Raw genomic sequence first — 24,389 nt, 5'->3', positions numbered from 1 at the left:
TGGAACGTCTTCAGTGTATGCAAAGGCTAACCAGGCGATCAGCGCTCTAGTCTCAGGCTGCTAAAATTTCCTTTAAATACTCCTGCCTAACACACAGTAAACCAAATCAGCTAAAAGGAAGCCTGGTCTGTAACCTTCCTTGTAAGTCTCTCTCCAGATCTGCCCCCTTTTTCAATGAAATAAAGCCGGTAGTCATTCACACACCGAATATGTACAAATAAACCTTACTAGTCAGTATTTATGACATGTTTTCTGTTGTGGAATCTTAAAGGTAACTATAGTGCTACTGCAGTGCCTGTTAAGGCCTCCTGCAGCACTGATTACAACTAGTAAAACCTGGACCTTACTGCTTATGTGACTTTTGTCCTTTATTCCACTGTTGCCTGAATTATTTTTCCTTTAATTTGCTCCTTCTGGGGCTTTGATCCTTCCACCTCTTACTCAGACTCTAGGCAAGAAGAGCTTCTCAAGGGTATTATGTGCTGCTCAAAACCACTGAAGGTTCAGCAGGGCAGGCCACATATAAATAATTTCATTTAGTTCAAACACAACACACAACTTCAGAAGCCTGTTCCAGTTGTCAATTTTATTCGAAAGGTGTCTTCTATACATTATTTTATATATAGAAATAAATATGAAAGGCCTATACAAATATGAACACTTAAAGGGTACCAATACTGCCCTTCATTTTTTATACTCATCTTTCAATACTTAAAGGGACAAAACTGGATCAAACAGCCCACGTATTTAGTAAAATAAATTTTACAAAATCTCAGATCACAAAGGTCTGTTCAAGTATAACAGAACCTTTTAGACCGAGTTTTCTTCTACATATATGCAACCTCAACACAAAATACGTTCAGCTGCCTTTGAGAATTTCACAATATAGACCGATGTATTTTCCTCAAGATGGGCAGTAAAAATAAAAGTCATACTTAGCATACTTCAATGTAGGAATTTGGCATTATCACTTTTAATGACATACTGTGTTAACATCGTATTTTTTTAAAAACATTCCAATAAATTAAAAAGAACACAATCTTGCCTTCAAATATAACCCAAGTAATTTAAAAAACTTCAGAATGGGCATTTGCTTTTACATAACATGATTCTTCCCCAAGCTTTAAAAAAATTAATTCAACACCACATAAAATGCTGTTGATATAAAATAACATCACAAAATAAGTAAACTTTTTGCATTTTGTAAACCATGATTTATAGACTCTTTCCCATAAAGTGATAGGATGCCCTAACACAGGGCATCATCCATGTGCACTAATCTCACTAATTTACACCTTTAAAAGAGTATAAAGCAAACGATGTGCTTAAATGGTGGGAGGAATGGATACTAAATTGAATACAACTGCTCTTTCAAAAGTTGGGGGTTTTTTGTTGGTGTTTTTTTGTTTGTTTGTTTGTTTGAAAAGGTCAAACCCTAACAATATTGAAAGGAGACCATGTAATATAGCAAAAACCTCTTGTCTTTCCTTAAGGAATTTGTCCTCATCCCAAAACTAAAGAGTTCCCAGATGTTCATTTAAGAACTGTAGATTAAACTTGCTGGCAATCAGAAGAATTATTTCAGATATTTCCTATCTGGACAACAAAAGCATAGGCTTTAGTTCAGAAAAAATATAATAATATAATTTACTGTAAGTGCACAAAAGCCCAATCCTGCAACTCTTTCCTGTTCATTCAATTGTTTTCACTTAAGGAAAGTATATAGGATTTCCCTCTCAACCCTGATTTAATAACTTACATAAATAACTCTGTTTGAAAAATACAGATGTTTAACAATTTACACATATACTAGATTTAAAGGGTATTTGGGAAGGTCTATCCTGTTTTTCAAAAGAACTACTACTTTTAAAAGGAGTGTTGCACTAATTTTTTCTTTCCTTCAAAATAAAGCTTTATGAGCTCACGTTACTAATCCGTACTCTCATTTCCATTTCTTAAAGTTTAAATGCTTGGCTCATTCTTTCAACGGAGAATTTGCAGATTCACTGAGAAGTATACGGGACAACTCTCTACTCAAGGGCAGGTATCCAATATGGCTCGGCTTGGAATGAATAGCAGCTGTGCTGTAGGGTTCTCATTCACCACATCGGAGTGGTTTCTGTAACAAACTTCCTTCGTTCACTGCAGTTCTCTAATCAGTTTTCACTGCCGCAAACTCTGAGCTTACCACAGTAAAACAAAACACTTTCCACTGTAGGTTTTGCAGGCATAGCTAGAGGTCCTACAGGCCACGGAAGGCTGACTGTTTTCCAGCAGCACAAGAGTAACAACCTAAAGAAAGTTTTCATAAATACTGTACAGCATTAACCTCGCCTGCAAAACCTAGTTACAGTGATGATGATCAAGACAGTAAGACTCTAGCTCTACAGCAGGTCTAACATTCAGGTTAAAGAGCTGGGGGAAGGGGGGAGGGGGGGGGGAAGAAAAAGACAAGAGACCACGTACATAAAGACTTGCAGTGTCATTTTTGAAAAAAACACTTTCAAGGTAGGAATGCATTTATCAAAAAGTAAGCTTTGCCCCATTATGAATGACTTGAAGTTTGGGTTCCTGAGCTTGATACTGGACAGGGGGAAGGGCAAGGGAAAGTGTCTTACATCTTAAATTATACAACAGTGTCATTAGGACAGTATTTAAAACCTATTATTAGAAGAATGAATAATTTATAATATTCTTAAAGTAATATTTGTAACTAAATAGTAGTTTATTCAGAAGATCTTAATCTTCTTTCTTTTGTGTCTGAAATCGTTCCATTAAAGCCCTAAATATATTTCCTGGTATTTTCTGATGTTTTTCTATTAGAGCTTGGAGTGCTGCTTTTGTCTGTAAGGAAAGAGAAAAGTTTTTGGTCAGATTAAGTCATCCTTATATTGTTCATACATTAACACAATTTCTAGGCTCTTTTTCATCCTTTCAAATGCTGCAGAACTACTGCAAGTTCAAAATACTATTTTTCCATATTTAAGCCCACAGGATGTGTTTGTGGGATCACTGCCAAGAAACAGACCAACAACCAGTATCTTATCTCTGGTAGCTGTGTTCACAAGCTCTATTAGTGATACGCAATAGTAAAATGACGATGAAGTAAATTAATGAAGAGACCTAGATCTACAAAGCATGTCAGTGCCTGCGTGCTGTACTGCAACTCAGAAACTCCTGCCTGTACCCAGTAACACTCTTCCAGTACACGATAACTTTGCTTCTACACATGCTCAGAAGCAGCACTGGAAACACAATTGTGTCTCAGCACATTTGGCTTGTACAAAGTAATTATCCTTGCACCCCAGTCCCCTGAAGGAGCTGGTCCTGTAAAGCACACTTAGACCACACCTAAAATACTGCATATGACAGCAGCAGTTGTTTTCACTCAAAAACATAGCAGGCCAAGAAGTTAATAGCAGCCATTCTTATTATGCAAAAGCTCTACAGGGAACAGGCAAAACCAGGGCCATATGCAAAAGCTACGGTGAGGACATGCAGTAACCCTCCTATTCTGCCTAGAGAAGCACAGACTACTGCGTTCTTAAGGCCAGAGACAGAACAGAGAACTATTTGCCTTTGTGAACCAGTGGTCAGCAAGGGGAAAACTGATTCTTGGTACAAGGTCCCACTGTTCATATGAGGTATGCGATCAACTGTTAAGTCCTGGGAGAAGGTTCCTGCCCACGTCTCTTTACCGATCTGGTCCTAAGTGTCTCTACAGATCTAAAATTTTTATTAGGTAAAAAATGTGAGCTTGATTTTTTCTATATATAATGGGAAAACGCATACTGTGCCATAGCCTGAAACATGAGATACAAATTTAAAATCACTCTAACTAGGATTCTAGGGGATTCACATTCTAGGGGCCTTATCTAGCAGAATTTGCACTTAAGTCAGAAGCAACTGAGGGTTGGCACAAATGTAAGATGCCAAAGCACATTTGAAAGTCATTTAAACACACATTCTCTCCTCAAAGCCAACAGTTCCGAAATCCTGTCCGAACCCCCAAAAGAAGCAATCAGTTTTCCATAACCAGGGCATAAGATAATGCAGATAAACATTTTAAGATGTCATTTTTGAAGAGGTCTAATCAGAGGGTAAACAGATGAGGAGAGACAACTGAACTGACACCTGCATGGTCCAGAAGAAAAATCTCTCAAGTGAAGTTTTCAGAATGCTAAAAGTGACCATCTGTGGAGCTTTCAAAAATGGCTATTTCAGCCCCCTCCATCTGACTGCTCCATCACTTAACTGTTTTATGTCTCTGCACTGTGAAATCTATTAATAAACTGAATGAACATGAGGACCTCAGAATCCTTTCTATAAACCACCTACATCTGAACTAGGGGAACACTCAAAAGTTAATTTGTTGGGTGAGAAGTTGGAGGAAACAGAAATAGAAACACAATAGAAATTGTACAAAGCCATGAAATGATTTACCTTAATTTTTTTATTGTATGGAATTTCAACAGTTTGTGAACACAGATTTGCTATATTTGAAAGCCTTCATTAGTATCCTTCTGAAAAGACCAAGAAGCAGAACACTTTCTCTGGGTGAAGTGCTTATGACTCTATCAACTCAGAGTAGACTTATCTGACTGAACCTCTTCAGTCCCTAAAGCAAGTTGTTTCTTGAAGCAAATACAGGGTGCAGTATTGACTTTAAAAGGCCTAGAACATCTGCAAGATGTAGTAATAAAAAGATAGTATTTAAGAAGGGCATTCAGAGTCAAGCAAGACCAAAGCTTACCATGATTCCACCACCTTCTATAACAAGCTCCAAGGCAGAAATCACTTGACAAGAATATTCCAGTGTTTTCTATCAGAACAGACAATAATTTAAATATATTTATGCATATCTATCTTACCTTTGCAGTTAGTTCCTCAGCAGTTATATTTGGTTCGTATGGAATGGGTTCTCCAATAAAGGTACGAAGCTTGACTGGAAACCCACCGTACACAGGAACTATTGGCAATCTAATACGTTCATATAGTGACCTAAGTATTTCTAATGTGAAAAAATTTAGGGGGAAGGGGGAAAGCAGGAGAAAGAAAAGGGAGGATGGGGAGGAGAGAGAGAGAAAAGAGAGAGAGACTAAGATTATTCTGTAAAGTTTTTTTCCCAGTATGTCTTAAAACTTACAACACCATATTAAAACCACTTTTGCTAATTCCTTTGATGGCTCATCCGTGACAATTCCTTAAGCCATCTAAATCACTGCTTTGTGACAGCTTATCAAGTAATCCAGCCCCTGACCCAGATTCTCAAACAACGTGTCATCTCAAGTGCTACTCTACCCTTGACTTTCATTTCCTAAAAGCTGTGTTAATGCTAACATCAGACTTGTTTCCACCCTAACTTGGTGTGAAATCTCTCCTCCAAAGAGTAGCTGCAAGGAGAAGGAAGACGAGGAGAAAAATCCAGTAGGTGCCTCTCTGGAAAGGAAAGGAATGCTACACAATACAGGTTACAGTTCAGTTAATTTTACAGGTTAGCATAAAAAACTAGTATTAGAAGACTGTTCTGTTCAGTCCCACTGAGGTCTAGAGGATCAAAAATAGTCTTATCTGCCTAAAGGGCAGTCACGCTAAAGCACTGAATTGCTCTTTCAGACCATACACTGGTTGCAGTGAAACAATATAAAAAGAGAGAAAAAACAGGTATTTCAATCAGCTCTAAGAGGACAATATCTTCTTCCCCACATGCCACCTTCTACGCATCTAGCCCAAACGCACCCAGCACAGATTCCTTGCAAAATGGGTGCTAATGCTCTCTCTCTCAATTTTAGAGAAGAAATTCCTTTAACTGAGGTGTTGGCATAAGAAAATCCTTACTGACCAAGATGTGGAATTTTCTGTACACCACCTATAAGAAAAAGAATATTCCGAAACTACTGAAACTGGAGTAACACCTCCAGTGATAAACAGTATTCAATTCCTGTAGCACCTCTGCTGTAGAATACAAGTAGCATGAATGATTTTGGCTTTAATTTCTGCCTGTTTGGGAAGATTCTCCTGAACATAGCCACAATTAATTGCTCTTTATTTTTGTACAACCTGACAAATGTGTGAATTATTCTGCACATCTACATCTGATGCCTTGCCTTTCTCCATGCAATACATATCTTTTAATTAGAGGGGGAGAGAAAGAGAACTGTTTTGCCCTGCGGTCCTCTGATGAAGATGATGATGCCATACTTGAGGCAGAACATGTGGCGTGGAGGAGACTGTTCAGGCCCTTTCTGCTAGACAGTAAGTTGGAGAATATAAAAAAAGCGGGTTTAACACTGGCAGATCAGCATAGATGTGGGCATCTAATCATCGCAGAGGTGGGACCTTCAGACATATACCCATCTATTCATGTGCTGGCTGGAAGTCCCATAGAGATGAGGAAAGAGAGCAGGCAAATGCAAGGTTTTGTAAGCAATCACAGGTCTAGCGCTGAATAGTAAACCAACTACAGATTAAATATATTTCAAACCATTTGAAGTGTAAGTACAGGTAGAGGTGTAAGCACAGAGCTTTAGGAGGACATCTAAAGAAATTACATGTCAGTTGCAAACCCCTATTTGCTTTGCTTCTTAACAGACAGCAGAAAACCTAGAGCTGGCCTAGCAGATATAAGCAGAGAAAAAAGTGCTCTAAATCTATTTGCCTTTTTCTGGCTCCTTCTTCCTTTCTTCTGCTGCTTTTGTGAAGGCACATTGTTATGTGGAGCGTTACTTAGACAAGCCAATACCACATCTAATGCTGATATTAAATCCTAATAATACTTCTGAATTCTAACAGAGAGCAAACCTCCAGAAACAAGGTTGCATCAAATTTAAATGGGGATTATTTCTACAGAGATAGGCTAAACACATATGGAAAAATAAACTACAAAAAAATAGAAAATATCTTACTTATTCCTCCTAATGTCCTAATGCCTTCTCGAACATTTTGTGTAAACATAGGAATGATGGGCTAGGAGGGAAAAAAAATAATTAAGAATTTAATGAAGATAGCACTATCTAAAAAACTTCTACCTCACCTAAACCCAACAAGCAAATTAATTTCAGAAGTGTTTCTCAGACAAGGACATATAGAGAGCAAAACAAGTATTCTTAAGTTCTTTCGCGACCTTCTGCCGTGAGGTTCCAAGCTGGAGAATACCATGACATTTCAGTGAGTCACTGTTTCAGCAAGTCCATTTTCTCAAAGCAGTCCAGGCTTTCAGAACCTATGGAGCATTTAGGCCTCCCCTCATCTAGCAGTGTTTGCACATTTGTGACTTAAGTGGTTAAACCTCTTACCTAATTTGTAGTTATGCTCAAAGGGAAGAATTCATAGGATTGGGACCCTAAACCCGTCTGATTCGTCTCTGCTATGCTGATTGTATCGCTTCACACATGATGCGTCATGTTCAATACACGTCCATGATTTATTTCAGCTGATGAACATTTGGAACAGTGTTGAATAGTCCAAGTTTTTGTTGCTGTTTTTGAACTTGCAAACAGCTATCAAGATTTACAAGAACCAGGAGGGGGTTGACTACTACATGAAGTTTTTTAATATCATTTTATAGTATGTACTCACTGCACATAGCATCATCAGAAATATAGAACTCTTTATGGGATTTCAAACATTCAGATTCTTTCAAACTTTTTTAAACAAGTATGGAGATGAGCTAGTAAATGAAACTTTTCGGACAGGTATCAAGTTGGAGTTTTTCTAGGGGGAGGGAATAATAATAAACCAATGTAACTATAGAGAATGAAAAGAAGTGCAGTTGCCTAAACTGAACGGTAACAAACTTCTTTATTCTAGAACCATCTTATTTGGAACACCTTACTTTTGACATAAAGGCAGAGATTTTTGTATGTACCAAGTTGGTTTATATGACAAAAATTCTGGCAAACAAACTGCTGAAATGAGACAACTTCAAGAAGTTGAAGGTCCCAGTTTTAGACATATTTTTCTGATGTTTTAGATACATTTTTCTTTCCATAAGGAGTTATGCTCACAATTAAAGGTGACTTAAAGTTAATTTCTAATCTAAATAAAGATATTTTCCCCACTTTTAGCCTGCCTCCGACACTATTCCTATTCTATTGCATCTCTCAGGTTTTTTTTTTAGGGGAGGATGAAGCTGCAAGACCTTTGTGAGTGCACAAAGGGAACTGAACACACATTCAATAAAACAAATATAACTAGTACAACCATAGCTGAATCCCAAGTATTGTCTTTCATATGTTATTACAATACATCAGTAAAATCTAAATCTGTTGAAAAGAACACTGTTTAGACAGGATATTTGTTTTCCTCATGAGAAAAATGACACACATTTAAAATTGGGTCTTAAAAGTATTCTATTTCTGTATAAAATCCAGAGATTTAACTAGCCTCTCTTCGACAGTACCTAAATATAAAACTCTTGGTGTGAGACTTACTTTCAAATTAGGTATATGCAGACCTACGGACATATGCACACACCTTTCAAGTACAAATACAGAGTGAGAGGGACTCTGAAATTATTATTAGAATAGTTACAATTTAAATATATCATACACTTATGTGCCTTTCACAGTTGGTCCCATATGAATAATTATCTGCCTGCTGACCAAGCACAATGCTATGTATTGGAATTGAAGAGACAGTTCCCACTAGTGAACAGCATCTCCTGCTGCTGCTGTATGCCCTAGACATCCCTTACTACCATAAAATGCCAATACAGTACATAGTGCCAGTGAGTCTATACTGTGCTGGGTCACAGTGTACTTCAGCGATAGGGGAAACAGAAATATTGATGTATGGTTGCTTCCCAATGACTCGGGTCAGGGGTTGAGCCATCACAATCCTGACCTGGTATGTGTAAAACAGCAGAAGCTTGTAATGTAGAAACCATCCTGGATTTCATCTCTCATTCTTTTAAACTCTGGATTTCCTGACCACATTATTCTTAGCTGACTCCAAAGCCTTCTTATCGAAAGCAACAAAAAGAGTCTTGAAAGGTAGTTATGAGAGCAAGTAGACCATACTCATAACATTCAGCAATGTAACACCAAATATATGATAATCAAAACAGCTTTCCCTGGAAGAAAGTACTAAGAAGTTAGCATTCTTTGCTTCTCTTCTGTGATCTGTCATACTCACCACTTTTGCATCAATGGCCACCTGAGCAAAGCCCTTCCGATCACCCCAGATAATAGTATACATTTCATCACTAAAGAGCGCTTCCCGAACTCCACCTGGGGCAATGGCTATCAGATAGCCCTTCTTCAGAGCACTGACACATTCTTCTTTTGGTCCATGCATAACTCCATGTACATCAAGTAATATTTTAAAACCTGTAGGGTAAGATAATTTTAATTCAGAAAATGTTAATTCATACTACCATTGAGTATGGATTTCCAATACAGAACACAATAACTAAAACTTGTCTAATAACCTGTAAAGCAAAATCAAAGATGTTTCTAGAGGGACTAAAGCATTAAGTCCTGCTTATAAATCTTGGTCTAAAAAGTTGAAGATTTAGGGTTTTCAGTGGCTTTTTGTCATAGTAAAATCAGGTGCTATCTCACAATCAGGACTAAACTGGAAAAAAATGGCAAGCACTCTGTGACACCTTTCTTGTGTCCCTTCAAAGGAGTTGTTAAGTCAGCTCCACGGCACTGGCTCCTTGCCCAAGCTCTACTTTTCAAATGTAGCACAGTCCTAATAAAGTGCAACGAGAGAAAATACCAGCAAATTGTTGTGGTTTTTTGTTTTGTTAACTTTGGCAAACAAAGACGAGTCTGTGCACAAGAAGAATGACAAAGAAAATGCAGCATTCTCTGTGTTACAGATCATTGCAGGAATTGACTCCCTGGTTCAGTGTGTGAGTACCAGGATGGCCTTTCACACCAAGGGGCATCTGGCAAGCCTGGATTGGGTATATTCATCTTAGGTTAAGATTTTTCATTTACTGAAGTTTTTAACTGTAGCTACATAAACTCCTCATTTCATCTTGAATTTGAAATGTCATACTGACCCTACTCTTCAAGAAACAGCAGAACATCAAAAATTTGCTCAAATGGGTGCACACTTGATCAATTTAGACAGCTAGTCTAATGTGAAAGAACATAACTAGCATAAACCTCTGGTTGCAGGAAATCAGTCGTGTTCACTTGGTTCAATAAATTTCAAAATTTATACAGTATTTATGAGTACTGCATGCCAAAATGGGAACTTTAGATGACTGAGCAGTATGGGAAAGATTACTGAGGCAAACAACATTATCAGTCATAGACAAGGACACAGAACTGATCTAGTCGAGTTTGCTCCTCAATAACAGATCTTCATTTTTTAACCTCAGGTTAACAAATGAATAGTTGTTACTATGAACACGCATTTGTTACATACACACACTGAAGAAGAGCCCCAATATAGTTAAGAGAGATCTGTCTTCTCTTACAGCCTGCATAAACTAAGGGCTTGGGAAGGAGAGCATGAGGGAGCATATCGTTAGTTTATTCTTAACTAAACTCTGATCTCTAACTACTCTTTGTAGTTGGTGTGAGTATAATTACTCCTGATTTGTACCTATGCACAATCAGGATCTGTCCATAAACATGACAACAGAACACAAGCTGCATTACACCTGTCTCATATTCTGCTGTGCCTGTCTTGCACACTGCTGATGATACTAGCAGTCTTCATCTAGTAGCATTTGCACAGACAACACCTGAAATAGTTTTCCTAAAGTAATTTAATTTCTCTCAGGTGCTTTGCTTGTGGGATCTTTGCTTGTGTTTTACATTCCCAAACTAATTAAAGCTCTCTGGAAGGTACCTGGTGGTAGGAAGCTGCCTGTCCCTAACCCCTTTCTGTCAGTGAGTTCAGGAGAGAGACAAAACAGTCACAAGAAGTGTTGAGCCAAGCAGGAAAAGAGACTCCAAGGAAGCAGAACCTGTGAAGATAGTTTTTCTTTCTGCATTAGACATGCTGGGGAACGGGGGTGTGTGGTGTGTAATAGAGCAACACCATGAGCCTGTCCAGTTCATAGGTCGGAAAAAAAGAACAGAATATAGACAGAATACAGGCAAAAACTTGTAATACAGAACAGTGGTGGGGTGAGGTTTCAAGTCTTCACAAAATTTCTCAGCCATATTTCTTCCATAGACTTTCAGTATAAACCTTATATTCTGAGCTGTACCTCATAGCCTAGCCAGCAGCTCACACATTACTGCTGATACTGATTATCGATATCTCTGCTGTGGTAGCGAAGAGGAAGAACCTGGCTCCATTAGAGCAGCAGAGACAGGAACTAGTGCAGTGGCCCTGAAGGGAAGCCAGGGTACTCTGTGCCCAAGGCAAAGGTCATCACGGAGTCAGAAGAAACACTGGGCTAGTACCTGGCTGTCGCATGAAAGTGACCAAGAATCTATTTTTCCACTTTAAACAACAAAACAACTCTCAAAATTATCTAAACACAGTTTTTCAGCCTTCCAGAGCACGAAGGGATGCTAATTTTTCCAAATACCAAGACGACCAAAATTAATTTTATTCCACAGTTCAACCTGGACTCTGCCCTTTGCCCCAGCACACTCTTCTATTTTCCACAACATTGTGTCCACACCAGTGTTTGAAAACCCTTTGGAGAGTACCCAGTAATGCCTTTAACACTTATTGAGATAAGTGCACTATGTACATTTCTCTAACTTAGCCCCAGTGCGTGTAACACAGGGGCTGTCAGTTACCTGGTAGCAAGATGGCAAGGATGTCATCATTTTTCTATGGTGGACCTTTAGGACCACAGACAGAGAGGAATCATTTAGACCATTGAATCCAACCTTCCACAACTGTAGGTACACATGCGTGGTTATCTGCAGAACATCTAGTCCATAAGACACTTTGCAACACCTTGTGCATGCAATAGACAAGAAGCCACAGCTCCTTTCCTCTGGGACATTACAGGAGAGGGACTGTCTTAGATCCCTAAAATAGCAGGCAACCTTTTAAAGGGCTCCCAGATGACTCTAGGAAGCAGACATGGCCCATACTATAGGAGAGGGTGATGGAGAAGAACACAAGTGAAATCTCAGTCCTCACTGCATTCTTTGCAAAAAGATTTTCTCTTAACCTTACAGAAATCAATGTACTCCTAAGCATTACACAGCTAAGAATCTAAAAGAACCAGAAACCATAGGAATGCTTTTTTTTCTGTGACTAAACTCCAGTATTTAAAAGAAAAAGGAAAAAAAGAAGCCGCAGGACCATATTTCATATCCTTCTGCCCCAAAATGTAAGCAACAGAAGCATACATAGTATTGATACAGTATAAATTGAGACAACAAAATAATCTCCTTTTGCGTCAACGTGAAAGAAAGACGCATTAGGCAATGTTCAACAGGGATCTACAGGTATCTATAGGAAGTCTCCTATTAAGTTAGATTCCCTTCCATAAGTTACCAAGCTGTATCTTTCAAGACTAAGCAGTAGCGAGAGGCCTGTTTGACCCCTTGCAGGCTCATGCATCCCTTAGGTGGCACAGCAACATTTTGCAAACACACTCCAGTTAATTGCAGTTAATTGACAACAGCAGTGCCGGATGCAGAGGATGCAATGAGACTGCATATTGGCAATTGCATACTGGCATGGACCTGAGATTCAGATTCACGGGACAAGGCATTCCTCACAGCTATTCATAAGAGATTCAATAATCATAAAAACAGAAGGATCATTAAATCGTCTAATCAAAGTGTGTCTAACAGCCTACAGACTCCCCAAACCCACCCCCCAACCCCCATTTCTCCTGCATTAAGCATAATAACTTTCGGTTAACTAAAACATCTTCTGAAAAGGCATCCAATTTAATCTGAAGACTTTATCAAGATCAGGCAGTCTTAGTACTAGGATAAAATTAGGGCAGTCTTTGGTTTGATTCACAAGAGAAGCGGCACCTATCTGGGTTGCCAGTCATAGATTATCGTGCAGATTTTGAAACGCAATCCAGAACATTATCTGGGCTCTTTGGGCTTGTCTTCCCTGAATAGCCTTAATTCATTCACAGAACCAAAGAATTATGTAGGTTGGAAGGGACCTCTGATGGTCAACTAGTCCAACCTCCCACTCAAAGCGGGTCCAACTAGGTCAGGCTGCTCAGGGCCTCACCCAGTGCAGTTTTGAAAGTCTCCAGGGATGGAGATTCCCCAACTTGTCTACGCAATACGTTCAGGTGTCTGATCACTGTCACGGTAAAATACCTTTCCACGTGTCTAATCAAAATTTCCTGTGTTGCAACTTGTCTCTGTTGCTTTGCGTTCTATCACTGTGCACCTGTGAGAAGAGTCTGACTCTTCTCTGCACCTTTCTGTTAGGTCACTGAAGACAGCAAATATGTCTTCACCCACCCTTATCTGGTACAGAACAAACAAATCCAGTCCTCTCAGCCTCTCCTCATACATTGTGTGCTTCAGCCCCCCATCATCCACTGAACACACTCTAGTGTGTCAAAATCTGTCTTGTACTGGACACCATATTGTGAGATGTGCTCACACAAGCGCCAAGCCAAGGGAAAAAACCCCTTCACTCAACCTGCTGGCTATGCTCATGCTACAAAAAGCACAGCGTGCAGTCCATCTGCTTTGCTGCAAGGGCACGCTGCTGACTCACGTACAACTTGTTGTCCACTAGAATGCCAAAGTCCTTTTCTGCAAAGCCACCTTCTACCCAGGGTACTGTCACACGGGATTGCTCCATCCCAGATGCACAACTTCATGTTTGCTTTTGCTGAACTTTGTGATGTTTCTGCCAGTTCATTTCTGTGAAGACACTCTGAATACCAGTTCTAACCCCGTGTATCGACTGCTTCCCTAGTTTCGTATCATCAGTGAGCTTCCTGTGAGCACACTCCAACCCCTCATCCAAGTGTGCAATAAAAACATTAAGCAGCACTGGTCCCAGTATCAATCCCTGAGTAATGCCTGTAGAAACCAGCTGCTAGCTAGATGTACTGCTGAACCAAATCCTTCGAGACCAGCCATTCAGCCAGATGTCTCTGCGATGCTACTAAACGATATTTGGGGGACTCCTAAGTATACTCACACTTAGAACCTTATTTTAAAGCAGAAATGGAGAAAACCAAAATAGTCTCCCATTTGATAAACAACTGTGCATAAGTATTAATAGATATAATATGGAGCCAAATCTAAATTACAAAAGAGGCTATGTTAGTCAGCTGTATGCAAAAGATTTGATAATCAACTGACAAATCCTAGTCTGTTGGCAAAAGCAGTTGTAGCATGGCTTTGCCTCTGTTATAACTATGAGAAAGTTGTTTTCAGGGATTAAGGCTGAAATAAAACTACAACGGCAAAAGGACAGTTTTCTGATATGAGTTGTTTCCACTAAAAGCATCAGTACACTACAGAACACTCCTGTAAATTCACAAAATTAATTATGAGGTTTTTAGTCACAAACTGAACGTAGGAAAAGAATGGGGTACTACCGTATTTCACGCACACAAAAACCAAATCCCCTACGTAATTAATTTTACCAAACAGCAGTGTTTTTCAATAAGCTGTCTAGCCAAAATCTTGCCTTAAACATATTTTTTTATTTTCTTCATGTTTCACCTCATGTTTCACACAAGCTTGTTGGATAGTTCTACAGCTTTCCTCCAAAAAAGATTCTACTTGGAACAGTCTTTTTGGGGACAGGTTCCACTGCCCACCATACTCAACTGGGTGGGATACGAAAATATGTTGTCTCCCCAGACTAATATTGTCAACTTTAAGGGCATTGCTTCCAAACAGTTTATTTCTTAATCAGGTTACACCACTCATTCTGCCTATATTAATAAAAAAAAGAAACATCTTATTGAAGTGTTTGCTACCGATTAATACAGAGACAACTGTTTCTCCTATGATTTCCTTCTCTTTGTTTCTAAACACCCTAGAGTCATTGGAAGGTGTTGCCGAGCCAGAAGCATGACCCATCCTTGCGTGGGCCAGTCTCGTGAACTCATTCTTGTTTGTAAAGAACATGTTAGAGAGAGCTGTACTTCAACACTTTCACGAAATTTGTCTGAATGTTTGTTCTGAGAGCTGTGTTCCTGTAGCACGGTTTTTATTAATTACACCGTAAAAAAAAAAAAAAATTAAGAGTTCTCAAACTGATTGTTTATAATAAAGTATGTTACCTGGTAATCTAAAGACGAAATGATCAGCTACTACGTGGCAGTATCTCTTCCTCTGTATAAGAAGTCTAGCCATGAAATAGACATAGTCAGCAGGAGTAGCTCCATGATAAAACACAATAAGGCCTGGTCCTTCAGGAATATTGTCGGCACCATGAAGCTCATAACCTGTTAGGAGTTAAAGGCATAACAGATGTCAAAGTCTGATACAATTCTCTCCCAAAGAAAGTAACTTGTGGCAAGTTGGCAAACTGAAACTGATAGCCATTGAGAAGCGGCAAGAGCAAAGTGACTGTTAAAAAGTCAAGAGGTGACTTGTAGCATTTACTAAGTTGCTTTCACAGGAAATACAAGTTTCATTTAAAGCAGAAGAGCCACATTTAGAGAAAGAAGAAGAACAAAAAAACCCTGAAAACAAAACACACAGTCTCACTGTCTTGAACTATATAATTTTTCCTTATTTTTTCAGTTCACTGTCTTCAGGGCTGCAGAGTCCTCTGAATCAGTTATTAAAGAGAAATCAAAATAAGGATTGGATAGGAGTGGTGAAACACAACTGTTTCAAGCTATTATTTACCTTTCAAAGTTTATTGCCACCAGTAATTGTTTAAGAAGATTTGACGTGACAACATCCATTTACATGTCTCCTTTTACTCCAGGGTATGAAGCTTATCTTTGTTACCTCCCTCAGAGTTATCCTTGCTCCATTTTTCCATCACTAAGTACTAAAAGTTATTTGGGCTTTATATGCTTAACTGAAACATACATAAACACACACAAGTTTCTTACTGAACTTACATTTCTAATTAAGTTAACAGTGCAGAATATATTCAGTTAATGTGAAATATCAAAAAGCATCAGTATAGAACATATTCAGTTAATATTGAGCAGTATTGCTACAATATCGTTTGTGGTTTTTTTTTTAAATAAACAAAAACGAAACAACAACAAAAAAACCACAAAAAAAACCCAAAACAAAACCCCCCCAAAATCCCAACTCAAACCCTTGCACTTCTTCCAAAGTTAATCAGGTCTGCAATTCCCACTCCATTATCTTTTTTTATTAATTCTGAAGGTACTCTTGGCTCTTCTCTCTCTATTTTACTTTCTACACCTGTGGAGCTGCAACATATTGCAAGCATATCATCTGTACCATCCCAAGTAACCACTAACTGTGCTCCATGTCACCAATCATAACCAGAATGATACCTACATCTAGCATTTGCATAATATATGTAAAGTTACAAGTATCACACACCAGTTTTGGGATTTTTGGTTGTGGGGTTGTTTTTTGTTTGTTGGTTTTTTTTTCTCCCCGATGCTGTGAGATTTCAGGATGAAAAATTTTTCCCATGATCTATTGATTAATCAAGTGGGGGAAAAAAATAATCGCAAAACATTTCATTCTTTAGCAAGAGAAGTGTATAGAGAACATGGAACCAGCTGGCAGGGCAGAAAAAAGTCACAATTGTCAATGAGGGACTGGATAAGAATCTTTTCTGTGCAAATAAAAAGTTAGACCTTATGAAAAGAAAAAGTTACTATGGATGAAAAGAGCCAAGGCCTTAAAAAAATCATTTTCTTATGAAAAAAAGTAAATCGCTTTTTATTGTGAAGTGAGCATTTTAAGCTCTTTGATGTAGCTGTTGATTTTGATCTAGTGTACTTTCCCAGATTTGAAAGTTACATCTTAGTCTTACAAAGCCTATCTGATACAGCCACTGCACCATCTGGTTATCAATGCCTTGAAAACCTGCTTCCCTTTGACTAGAGAACAAATAGAGATGATTTTCAAGAAGGATTTGTTCTTTATGTAAATTGCTCTTAAACATCTCTTTCTCCTTTAGCTGCATCTTGACTGAATGGTTCTGAAAGAGGCTTATGATTTCCTTAGAAAGAAAAGCCAAATCATTTATTAAGTCTGTCTTTATAAAAGAAATAATAGTAGAAGGACAAGGAACAGAGCCCTTAGTTTTGACATTCTAGTAGAGAAAGTAGTTGTCAAAAACACATAGACAGAAAATAAAAAAGTAGGGTTCTGTAGAAGTTTTGGGCTTTAAAGTCAATTTGAAGTAGCAACTAGTGAGTGAACTGACACTAAGTGCTCCTTTTAGCCATCATTTGGCATTATATGTAAAAGATTGCTTAAGCGCAATTAAATTATGCTAACATGTGCTGACATACTGGCTATCAGGGAACTGGCATTTAACTTCCAGTGTTCGTATACTGAGTCTGAAATAATACAGTTAATTGATCTAATTTTTAACATAGCAATCATTTCAGGTCCTCCTGGAATGAGGAAATCCAGGAGTAGTTCTAAAAATTTTTAAAAGTTAAATAATTTTTAAAAATTGCATCTATATTCAACTGGATGAAAGATCTCATTTTGTAGCAGCAAAGTAATAAATGCATAAGACAAAAAATTTTACATCTCAAAAAGTCTCAATGGCTTTTGATATAAATAATAATAAAACAGAAATATAAAATATAAATATAAATAATAATAAAACAGAAAAAAAAATTGCCTGAATTTTAGATTACATGCAACAGCAGCAACAATCATATATATATATTGATAATCCTGAAAGGTAAACCAGGAATAAGAGCTTCAGCAGTTTTTAATGAGAAGTCAGACCTCGCTTACCATGCCATATTCTTCCATGTCCATCCCATAGGGTAGCCAACATTTGTTTTGCACCATCCCAAAAATCATTGGAATAAGCTTCCTTTAGTTCATTCTTCCTTTTATAAATATGAAGAAGAAGAATGGAAGTGTAGAAGAGGATGACAAGAACTCCTGGAAGTAGAAAAACTACTGCGAGTGGAAAAAGCACCCATAAAAGGTAGACTGCGTAACTCAGATAATCTTCAATATGCTCCACGCCAGTCCATTCTCCCAGAATGTAAGTCAGGCAGGTTAAGTAGGACACAGGTATCGGTCCTGCAGTACAGGATTCATTTCCACCTATCATCTCCTGTTGAATTAAAAAAAAAAAAAAAAGGCAGATCAATAAATTCTCAAAAAAGACAGACCTGCCTATATTTTTTAATCATACAAAAAACCTCTCTGATGCATTTTATTCATATACCATTTACCCCACATCCCAGCAGCACCTCTTACAAACGTAATGATTCATACAGCAAAAGTTTTTACTTGATTTTTTCAGTCCTTTTCTTTTGTGTAGTGGAAATGCTGACAATTCTAATTGAAAAAGATAGTGCAATTGCTTAATCTCAGGCTAAGACTTCATCTCATTAAAAACTGTTCGACTTACACAGATGCAGAACATTTATACTGTTACCAATACCAGTTTATACTGTATTTTCGGAAAGCCGTATTGATTAGTCTAATTTATTGTTCTACATAATACAGTATACTCAAAACCTTCTCCCAAGAACTCACTACAACAGGAAACAGCACAATCTCAAATCCAGTGCCATAAAAAGCCTACCGAACACCTCCACTAACCACAAGCATACGATGACTCAGGAAAAAGATGGTCTCAAATAAGCAAGTCTCACACCTGTAGAGACCTTCAACTGTACCTGGAAATTTACAGATAGGGAAACGTCAGGTCCCAGAGCACAACACAGAGAGGCAACAGAAAGGACAAGGGAAAAAGATCACAAAAAGTCCTCTAAGAGTTTTAACTGCTCTGGCTTTATTGTGTCTATGTGTAAGAATCTCTCTTCTGCAAAGCCAGCTCCTAAGAAGTTTCAGGGCTAGGCCTCTCTGGGCTGATTATTTCAGGCTTTCTATAATCCTAGAGCAACACTTTCTTCTTAGCTTTGTATGACGTAGGGGAAAACTTGCTATTCACTTCATCTTACAAACATGAGACAACCTATATGCTTGGTTATCTTAGCTACAGTTCTGGAACAACATAAATAATACCTTGGGGGTAAAAAAGTTATCCTAGTCTAGAATAAACTTTTGGTCAAGGCTTGAAGTAACTGTTAGTCAGGACCAAGAAGAAAAACATGTTGCAACTATACTGTAGGCTTGTAGAGAGCAACAGATTAAGAACAATAATTTCTGAAAGACTCTAAGCTTGGGGTTGTTGTGTTTTGTTTTTTTATTAAAATGGGACTTACAGCATGTATGATTGCAGAGTTCCTATGCCTCGATAGACATATATCTATCACTCTTTTTACTCTTTGTCCTGGTTTCAGCTGGGATAGAGTTAATTTTCTTCCTAGTAGCTGGTATAGCGCTGTGGTTTGGATTTAGTGTGAGAATAATGTTGATAACACACTGATGTTTTGGTCGTTGCTGAGCAGTGTTTATACTGGTCAAGGACTTTACAGCTTCCCATGCTCTGCCAGGGGCACAAGAAGCTGGGAGGGGGCACAGCCGGGACAGCTGACCCAGACTGGCCAAAGGGCTATTCCATACCGTATGGCGTCATGCCCAGTATATAAACTGGGGGAAGAAGGAAGGGGGGGACGTTCGGCGTGATGGCATTTGTCTTCCCAAGTAACCGTTACGCATGATGGAGGCCTGCTTTCCTGCGGATGGCTGAACACCTGCCTGTCGATGGGAAGTAGCGAATGAATTCCTTGCTTTGCTTTGCTTGTGCGCGCGGCTTTTGCATTACCTATTAAACTGTCTTTATCTCAACTCATGAGTTTTCTCACTTTTACTCTTCCAATTCTCTCCCCCATCCCACCGAGGGGGAGTGAGCAAGCAGCTGTGTGGTGTTTAGTTGCTGGCTGGGGTTAAACCACTACACTTTTGCTCTGTTTTTGCAAGCAACAAGTGACTGAAAGTCAGAAGATAATTTTGCTAATACTATCAGAACCCCAATGACAACAAAAACTTCGAAGCAGATCAGTTTTATTCCACATTTGCTATGAAAAATGTACTAGAGCAGAACTTGTCTCACTTATTTCCCAGTCTCAACTTTTCTTCCCATTCTGACAGAGCAAGGATGTTCCTTTTTCTTCTGTTTTGAAATCACCCTCTATCCACATTGCTCAAGATAACTCCTACTAACGAGAAAGCTGATCTCATGACAAGGACTTTGCTCCCACGATCCATGCCTGTTCCACTAATTCAGGCTTACAACATTTTGCTCCTCAGCATGTTCTTGAGGACAATGTGATGAGCAGCTGATTTATTTTCAGTGATGTATAAGCACATAGCATTCGTGACATGCACTTCACTGATTTAATGCACGTGTGTTTGAATTAGAGGGAAAGGACAGGAGAGAGCGAGCGTGTAGGAGAGCAAGAGAAAGCTCTTCTCATTCCAGTTGCCAGAGCCGAACCCCAGAACCTGTCAGGCAGCAAACACCCACAGCAAGTACAAGAAACACAACTTGTGAGACCAAGCAGGATTTAGGAGTAGCATTCAACACTACAGTATTTATCAGATTGTTACGCCTGGGCTTCTCCAGTGGTTCCACCTACTAGCTAGAGAACAATATGGAGGATGGGTTACAGCACAGAAACATTTTTCAAAACTCAGAGGTGATTATACAGCTTTAAAGATTATTTAAAGTTATACTCTCCCACCTACTATATTTTTAATTGTTTATGGCTTTCTCCAAACAGAAAATCCTCATCAAGTAAATTTAAAGTCTTGTCCACACTTGTCAGCCTTGCAAAATATTACTTGTCTTTTTGCCTGTAATGTTAGATGCAATGCCTCAAATGCAATCATCGGAGTTTTATAAGTTTACTTGCATATCTGTGCACTAACCTGTAATAGAAATTAAAATCTGACATCTTCTTTCCTGCCAATCACAGAGATAACATCTAAAGTACTGCCTTCTCTTAGGGACAGTCAACTCTACTCCGAACAACATTGTTTCCTCATCTTGAAAGAATCATAGAATAATTTATATTGGAAAGACTCATTGGACAGCACTTGTTCAACCTCTTGCTAACTAAGGAGTCAGATCAGGTTGCTCAGGGCCATGTCCAGTCTATAATATCTCCATGGATGGAGATCCCACTGCTTCTCTGTGCCCCTAATCTAGTGCTTGACCACCCTCACAGCGAAAAAGTTTTTCCTTATTCCAGTTAAAATTCCCCTTACTGCAATTTGTGCCTGTTGCCTCCTGTCCTTTTGCTGAGAAGAGTCTAACTCCCCCTGTTCTATAACCACTCATTAAGAGCAGTGGTAAGATCCCCTTTAAGCCCTCTCTTCTTCAGGCTAAACACACACAGCTCCCTCAGCCTCTCCACAGACACCACATGCTCCAGCCACCTAACATGTCGGTGGCCCTTCTCTGCACCCCTTCCAGTTCGTCGGCATCTTTCTTGTATCATGGGGCTCTAAACTGGACTTGTGGTCTCAAAAGTGCTGAAGAGGTTAATAAATCCTTCCTCGATCTAATGGCTATGGCCTTGCTAACGTAGCCCAAAATGTAGATAGCCATCCTCACTCATATTTGACCTACCGTCTCCTGTAATTTTGCTCCCCCCATAGCAAGTCTGGCATTTGTTCTTATCACCCATAGTACGTCCACAAAAAAAATACTCTGTATCCAAGCCCAAGTGTGATTTATGTTACTGCCACGCTGAACACCCTACCAAAGGCAATGGCAGTGAAGAAGGCAAGACAGATTCTGCCTCCCTGATCAAAAAAAGCACAGGATGCTCCACATTGAATAAAGGTCCAACATAGTTCATGTATGCTACTAACAGATAACATCATTTTTGTCTGTTCCAACTTTACTGCTGTCTACTTTATGACTGCCCAGAGCAGTTAAAATTACAAGATAAAGCACACTGTCTTCTAGAAACACTAGTAATGTCACTCTGATTAGGACCTCATTCAAGCAAAGAGAGACTATCCTGTCCTCCTTGTCAGAGGTTTTCTGACATCTGCCACCATCCAAATCTAAAAACTACAATGGGGTGCAGTACTACTAAGTCTCACCCTTACCCAGCTTACAGGCAGAATCCCTCTGTAATACAAGCATACCCTTAAAGGACTTCTTATTTTAACCGACACCACTACCACATTACCTGTTGTGCAGTTCAAACTAAATATTTTTAATTTAATTTCTAACTTCCTAATAGAGCAGCCTATATATATTTTTACTAGATGGATAAGATGCAATTTCTTATTTGCTTAACGACAGTGCACACTGACTTATGCTTATGCTTAACGCTTTACATTGACAGTGAAATCAAAACAAGGCTAACATACAATTCCTTTCACTGACTTCTAGCATATGACCCAGAAAAGTCCTCAACTAAACCACCTACAACAGTGGTCTTCAGCTGTCGTCAGCAGACACTGGGTTAACTGAGACCCTATTGATCATGCTAGAAGAAGCGATTATGGAAAGCAACATATAGTCTACGAACCACGCACAGTGTGATTTCAGCATGTACATGAAACGTGTAAGTGGAACCTCTGGAGAACATTCCAGTATCTCCAAATGAGAAAGATACTCAAAAGCGACAGCTGCGACATGCCCCTGCCGACAGAAATACACCACTTCCCACTGCATCAGTCAGTTACGGAGAGTATTTCTACCAGAATTAGCAATGCCATCACAAACACATAAAAACAGAAGACCCTGATAATCCTGTATCATGGTTTAGCCCCAGTCGGCAACTGAGCACCACACAGCCACTCACTCACACTCCCCCCCCCAGCAGGATGGGGGAGAGAATCAGGGAGAAAAAGTAAAACCGGCAGGTTGAGATAAAAACAATTTAATAGGACAGCAGAGGAAGAAAAATAATAATAATTATAAAAGAATATACAAAATAAGTGATGCACAATGCAATTGTTCACCACACGCTGACCGATGCCCAGCCTGTCCCCAAGCCGTGATTGCTGCCCCCCCGCCAACTGCCTCCAGTTTATATACTGGGCATGACGCCATACGGTATGGAATAGCCCTTTGGCCAGTCTGGGTCAGCTGTCCCGGCTGTGCCCCCTCCCAGCTTCTTGTGCCCCTGGCAGAGCACGGGAAGCTGGAAAGTCCTGGACCAGTGTAAGCACGACTTAGCACCAACTAAAACATCAGTGTGTTATCAACATTATTCTCATCCTAAATCCAAAGCACAGCACTATACCAGCTACTAGGAAGAAAATGAATTCTATCCCAGCCGAAACCAGGACATGCTGCTAATGGCATCTGCAACTGGAGAGATGCTGGAAGCCAGAGCGTGGTTTTCTCCTTGTTTTGAAAGAAGAACAGGCCTGCTTCTCGCTCCTGTGAGAGCGGGACGGTGGCTGCTTCTGCGGGAGGCTGGAGGGGGTCGAGTTTCTGTCCTCTGGCAAGGACACAGCCCAGCCCCGCTGCCCCGGGTACGCGCCCCGGCCCCCCGCCTCCCCCCGCACCCGCCCGCCCGCCCCACGCTCCGGCCGTAGTCCCCGTCCTTGTCCCGACCATAGCTACAGCAAGGCCCCGAGCTCGGCGGTCCCGCCCGGGGACCTGCGGGGGCCAGGCCCCGGATACGGACGCCCCCCGGCCCGCCCGGCAGCCCCCGCTCACCTTCCCCTTGTGTCGGCTCCGGTTCCCGCCCCGCGTCCCTGCCGGGGCCTGGTTTTACTTCTCCGCCCGCCGCCCCCGCGGAGGCCGGGTGCCCGCGGGGTGGCCAGGCTAGGGCGGCTCCCCGCGGCGGGGCGGAGGCGGGAGGGCACCGTGCCCCGCGCACCGGACGGGAGCGCAGGAGACGACGCCGGGGGGGGACGGGCGCGGAGAGAACGAGGGCGGCTGCGGAGGCGAAGGGGGAACTCCGCGCCGCCGGGGGCGCGGGAGCCGCCCGGACCGCGTCCGGCACGCACCGCCCGGACCGCGTCCGGCACGCACCGCCCGGCGCTTCCGGCGGGAGAGGAGCGGGCGCCGACAGGGGGCGCGCGTTCCCTCAGAGTGGGCGGGGCGGGGCGGCGGGAGGTGCCGCGCGGGTGGAGGGCGCCGCCTGGCGGGGCGGGCGCTGCCGGTGCCCGCCGTGCGCCGTCCCGGTGCGGCGGCTGCTGCTGGTCCTCCTCCTCCTCCTCCTCCTCCTCCTCTTCCTCTTCCTCTTCCTCTTCCTCTTCCTCTTCCTCCTCCTCCTCCTCCTGCGTGTTTCACGGCCGCCCGTCCGGTGTGCAGCCGTTCAACTTGGGGGAGGGGGGGGGGAAGGGTTCCGCACACCCGCCCAGCTGCTTTTATCCCCGTTACCTCTAAACCGCCTCGCTGCCAGCGCTGCAGCCTGGGTTTAACTCCCCTCTTCCAGCTCCCCCAGATGCCTGTGAGCGCAGCAGCAGCCACGCTGC

The 24,389-nt window shown here is 40.7% G+C and overlaps 1 protein-coding gene across 2 annotated transcripts; it reads right to left on the bottom strand.

Annotated features, from left to right (window-relative positions):
* Positions 1-568: 568 nt before the first annotated feature.
* LOC104019753 (DGAT1/2-independent enzyme synthesizing storage lipids) lies at positions 569-23,921 on the bottom strand. 2 transcript variants are annotated; one of them, XM_087753236.1, is made up of 8 exons: positions 23,626-23,921; positions 18,630-18,706; positions 17,805-18,135; positions 15,164-15,328; positions 9,136-9,329; positions 6,906-6,966; positions 4,872-5,011; positions 569-2,844 (listed from the first exon to the last, which is right to left on the bottom strand). In XM_087753236.1, the coding sequence occupies exons 2-8, from the start codon at positions 18,636-18,638 to the stop codon at positions 2,740-2,742; spliced, it is 1,005 nt and encodes a 334-aa protein (XP_087609362.1). In that variant the 5' UTR covers positions 18,639-18,706; positions 23,626-23,921; the 3' UTR covers positions 569-2,739. The 2 variants fall into 2 exon arrangements, with proteins under 2 accessions (XP_087609362.1, XP_087609368.1); XM_087753242.1 differs by lacking the exon at positions 18,630-18,706.
* Between the last annotated feature and the right edge of the window lie 468 nt (positions 23,922-24,389).

Source organism: Nipponia nippon, unplaced genomic scaffold (assembly GCF_047370975.1).
Source record: "Nipponia nippon isolate SJK-2023a ecotype South Korea unplaced genomic scaffold, ASM4737097v1 scaffold_1, whole genome shotgun sequence".
NCBI classification, from domain to species: domain Eukaryota; kingdom Metazoa; phylum Chordata; class Aves; order Pelecaniformes; family Threskiornithidae; genus Nipponia; species Nipponia nippon.
Note: the sequence above shows the minus strand (reverse complement) of the source record. Positions and strands in the feature narration are given on the sequence as shown.

Excerpts from the sequence above, each read along its gene's own strand:
- LOC104019753 (XM_087753236.1), bottom strand. Across the intron at positions 9,330-15,163 it reads TTTCGTCTTTAGATTACCAG|GTTTTAAAATATTACTTGAT; the intron begins GTAACATACTTT and ends CTTACCCTACAG. Across the intron at positions 6,967-9,135 it reads TGGCCATTGATGCAAAAGTG|CCCATCATTCCTATGTTTAC; the intron begins GTGAGTATGACA and ends TTTCCCTCCTAG.